At 29.1% G+C, this 5049-nt stretch overlaps 1 protein-coding gene across 1 annotated transcript; it reads left to right on the forward strand.

Annotated features, from left to right (window-relative positions):
• Window positions 1-370: 370 nt before the first annotated feature.
• Window positions 371-1226, forward strand: LOC145125958 (uncharacterized). The gene has a single exon (XM_079061369.1). The coding sequence runs from the start codon at window positions 422-424 to the stop codon at window positions 1103-1105; it is 684 nt and encodes a 227-aa protein (XP_078917495.1). The 5' UTR covers window positions 371-421; the 3' UTR covers window positions 1106-1226.
• The last annotated feature ends 3823 nt before the right edge of the window (window positions 1227-5049 follow it).

The raw sequence follows: 5049 nt of genomic DNA on the forward strand, positions 1-5049 counted from the left end.
AAAAATAACGACAAATCTAATAATATTAAAGGTGCCAAAAAAAGATATTTGTCAAATGAATATTTGTATAAAGTCTCAAATTAGGCTGAGATGCAAAGTGCCAAAATAATTATAAATTGTAAAGTTGACTTTGATGTTACAATGTTTCACTAAACACGAATGCCTACATTTCTTAACATCCGTATGGAATTTTGAAAAACTTCGAGATTGATGGGTTTTATATATAAGCATTTATATGATGAAATTATGTCATTTTCGTTCAAATTAATTTTGTAATATTAATAAAATGAATAAATATATTATGCTATTTATCAAACAGTGATGAAGCTATTTCTATCTATAAATACTGCAAGTACTTTGCATATCTTTACACAAAACAAACTACTACACTTTCCAACTATAAGAAGCAAAACCATTAAAAATGGCTTCAAGAGCTTTGGCAACCACAACTTTTCTCCTTACGATCAACCTTCTTTTCTTCACTCTGGTATCCTCCACTAATACGGCAAAAGATTGCCCACCTCCACCAAAACCTCCAACATCACCGGGATGCCATTGTACATCACCACCAAAACCTCCAACACCTTCAAAACCTCCAACCCCTACAAAACCTTCAACACCTCCAACACCTTCAAAACCTTCAACACCTCCAACACCTTCAAAACCTCCAACCCCTACAAAACCTTCAACACCTCCAACACCTTCAAAACCTTCAACACCTCCAACACCTTCAAAACCTCCAACCCCTACAAAACCTTCAACACCTCCAACACCAACAAAACCTTCAACACCTCCAACACCTTCAACACCTTCAAATCCTCCAACACCTTCAACCCCTCCTAAAGCCACTTGCCCAATAGACACTCTAAAATTGGGTGTGTGTGCTAACTTGCTCAACAACCTTCTCCCCATAGTCATCGGAAACCCATCCGAGACACCATGTTGTTCCCTCCTTTCCGGCATCGCAGATCTTGACGCTGCAGTTTGTCTCTGCACTGCCATTAAAGCTAATGTTTTGGGAATCAACCTCAATGTTCCTGTCTCATTAAGCGTGTTGCTTAACTACTGTGAAAGGAAGTCCCCATCTGGCTTCCAATGCACCTAGATTTTGAAAGCTTATAACTATAGATTGTTGTATTTTGGAATATGTTTTCTTATGTTTAATACGATGTAAAGAATCAATTACTATATGATTCCAGAATAAAGTCGTGTACTATATTTTGAAATTTTAGTGACTTTAACAAAATATCAACTCTGAAAAAGCTCCTAACATACAAAATAAATAAATGTAACTTAATAATCTACTTTATTTACAATAGAATAATACATTCTGAATTTATGGTACTCTAACTCTTCAAGGATATGAAGCTTATATATTATCATAAGAATCTATAACATGATATGTAATTATATCTAACCAAAATTAAGTTCAGATTACAAAAATATAGTTGTTTGCATGTTTTTAGTGCGACAATTAAATAGAAAAGATCGAGGAGAACGAAGATAGTCAACCTCCTATTAGCGTTGACAACAAAAGAAGTAACACCAACTTTAATTATACGTTATGGAAGGGAATTATTCTTTTAAGAAATGAGAAATTAAATATGCTTATATTTATTCTTTTTATCTATCATTCTACCTTTTTTTGGAACCCATAAATATTATAAATAAAGACCTAACTCCTAGCAAGGAACTTGAAGGGGCCAAAAAGGAGATAGCTAAACATATTTACATTCAGAGAAAAAGGGTTAACACAACAATGAGTCCATCTAAATGAACTAAGGATTCCACTTTTCTTGAAAATCCAATCACACCTCGCCTTCCATATCAACCATGCAGCTCCATAACATATTCGAATGCGACTTTTTCTCCTGACATAATGCAAAAATGGTCCTTGTGGTTTTTTATTTCATGTGGTTAATATCCATACCTTTAAAAGTTGTAGATTTTTCATTTTCAAAAAGTTTTGTTGTGGTTTTGGTCCAATTCCATTATCTTTAGCAACTTCGGCTGTTAATTTTTTTAAAATGACTATTATACTGTTAAGGACCATTTCTGCAACCAAACTACAAGGACCATTTCTACATATCTTCTTTTTATTTTTATTGAATTAGTATATATTAATAAATGTTATTTTTAATATATATTATTTATATATTAATAAATATTGTTTTATTAAATTTTTAATTTCTTTGTTATGAGATATTTTAATTGGATTATTTTATATGAATAAATATTATTTTTAATATATAATATATATTGGATTATTAATTTATTTTAGTTATTTTCGTCTATTGGAGTATTTCTTTTTTTATTGGATTATTATATATTAACAAATATTATTTTTAGTTTATAATATTTACATCCTAACAAATATTATATTATCAGATTATTAATTTCTTTTAGTTAGCTTTTTTAATTCTTTTTTTCGGATTAATTATTTTTTATTGGAATATTACTTTTAATTTATTATTTTTTTATATAATAAATATTATTTTGTTGGATTATTAGTTTATTAATTTATTTTTAATATATACTATTAGTTTTATTAGTTCCAGCACAAAGTCGTCAGAATACGCAAAAATGTTGCCTCTCATCATCGAAAATTGTCGGGATCACCACAAAACATCTTCATCGGAGGTCGGACATAAACCTACCAACATTTTCCATCCAATGACGATGGTAGTCACCTGTGATAACACCACTACCATCACCCGATCACCACCACCACTTTAAATGTTTTATAGGAGTTTGTTCTGCATTGTGTGGGATATGGAGGATTCCAGCAGATTGTGAAGAGGTTGTCGTAGGTAGATACTAAGAGTGTTTGGTAGAAAAAGTTAATAGGGTTTACGTTAGACCTCCAATAAAGGTTTTTGGCGGTGATCCCGACGATTTTCGTTGATGAGCAAGCGGTGTTATTGCGTATTCCGACAACTTTTTGGTGGAACTAATAAAATTAAAAACAATTAATATTGTACAATAAAATAAATTATAAATATAATAAATAATATTTATTATTTAAAAAATAATAAATTGAAAGTAATAATCCAAAAAAATTAATCTAAAAAAAGGAATTAAAAAAATTAACTAAAAGAAATTAACAATCTGATAATATGATATTTATTAGGATATAAGTATTATAAATTAAAAATAATATTTATTAATATATAATATTCCAATAAAAAAGTTAATCCAATAAACAAAATTAACTAAAATAAATTAATAATACAATATAATAATATTTATTAATACATAAATAATATATATTAAAAATAATATTTATTCATATATAATAATTCAATTAAAATATTCGATAACAAAGAAATTAAAAAATTTTAATTAAAAGAAATTAATAATCTAATAAAAGAATATTTATTCATATATAAATATTATATATTAAAAATACCATTTATTAGTATATAATAATTCAATAAAAATAAAAAGAAGATATGTAGAAATGGTCTTTGTAGTTTGGTTGCAGAAATGGTCTCTAAGGATAAAATATTCATTATAAGGAAGTTCACAGCAAAACTGTTAAAATTAACGGATGATTGATCAATACCACAACAAAACTTGTTGAAAAGACCACATCTACAACTTTTCAAAGATTTCCACACTAACCACATAAAATGAGAAACTCATTTTTGCAGTTTTGTCTTTTCTCCTCTTCAAACAATCCCCCCATTTTGCACAAAACTCGACCACGTCACCAAAGTTGTAATGACTAACGTCTTCTACTACTTTTAGACAAGGTTGTAAAAATCGCTCGACGTTAGCTAGTCGGTGGACTGGGGTCAAGGGATTAATCGGCTATGCGGAGATTAATCGGACGATTAATCGGGGACCATTAATTGCTAATTTGATAGATTTTAAAAAATTAAATACGACTAATATCATATAAAAGTTCGTAAATACCACTAATATTATAACAAAATAGGTTAATATGATAAATACAACACTAATCATGCCTCAAATAGTTTCCGTTGAGATATAACTTCTTCAAAGTGTTAAAATTTCATCGGGTTCTACTGTTTCAGTCATTGTGTATGTATGGATTAATCGCTAGGCGCCTCTAATCGGTTGAGTAGCGCCTAGGGATTAATCGGAGATTAATCGGGACCTAATCGAGATTTTTACAACAGTGCTTTTAGATAATGATAAGTGTAATAAAAATTTATTAATTTTATTAAATATTACAAGTGTCATAATCATAAGTGCAGGAAGATGGTAGAAGAAAAAAAAAGATATTTGATTTCTTGAAAGAAATTAATTGGGGTGATTGGATTTGTTTTACCTTTAACTCCTTGTAACTTTTTTTCCCCGCTTGATGCCTTACGAAGTGTTTTACTATAATAAACTATAGGTCATTTCAAAAAAATAAAAATAATAATTCATTCGTATAATATATAATATTTTTAAATCTATTAATATATATATACAGTGAAATATATATTTTATATAGATAAATTAATTTTTTAAGTGAAACAATTAACTTTTATATATATATATATATATATATATATATATATATATATATATATATATATATATTGATGGGTTTTTGAGGTTACATCTACAATGCACTAAGCGGAAATTTATTCAAACAATTCAAATAATTAGGGCACATGCAACCTAGTTTGATCTATGTCTTTCAAGTATAACAAGCTACTATGAATGGCTAATCTACAAAACTTTCCTATGAACAAAGTAATTTACAAGATAAGAAAACTAACGTTAAGAAGCTGGGGTTGAGTCCGTTAATGAAGTGAAAGAGTGAAGTGAAAGAGTATAGAGTGTAAGAGAATATAGCGTAAGAATCGAGTTTAGACGAAAGAATAGAAGTTTTCGAGTCCAAGGTTGAGTCTGTTAATGAAGAGGGTTATAGAGTATTTATTGACTGAAGAAAAATGGGGGGATATTACTTCCATACATCAGAAATGGACCTGGGCAGAATACACAAATTTTTCCACACATCGGTCTACTCGACGAGTCCATGTGCAATTTTGCGATTTTTCTGCCAGTCACGCTACAACTCAATGCGTTAGC

This window comes from Lactuca virosa, chromosome 7 (assembly GCF_052849685.1).
Source record: "Lactuca virosa cultivar CGN04683 chromosome 7, Lactuca_virosa_CGN04683_v6, whole genome shotgun sequence".
Lineage (NCBI taxonomy): Eukaryota > Viridiplantae > Streptophyta > Magnoliopsida > Asterales > Asteraceae > Lactuca > Lactuca virosa.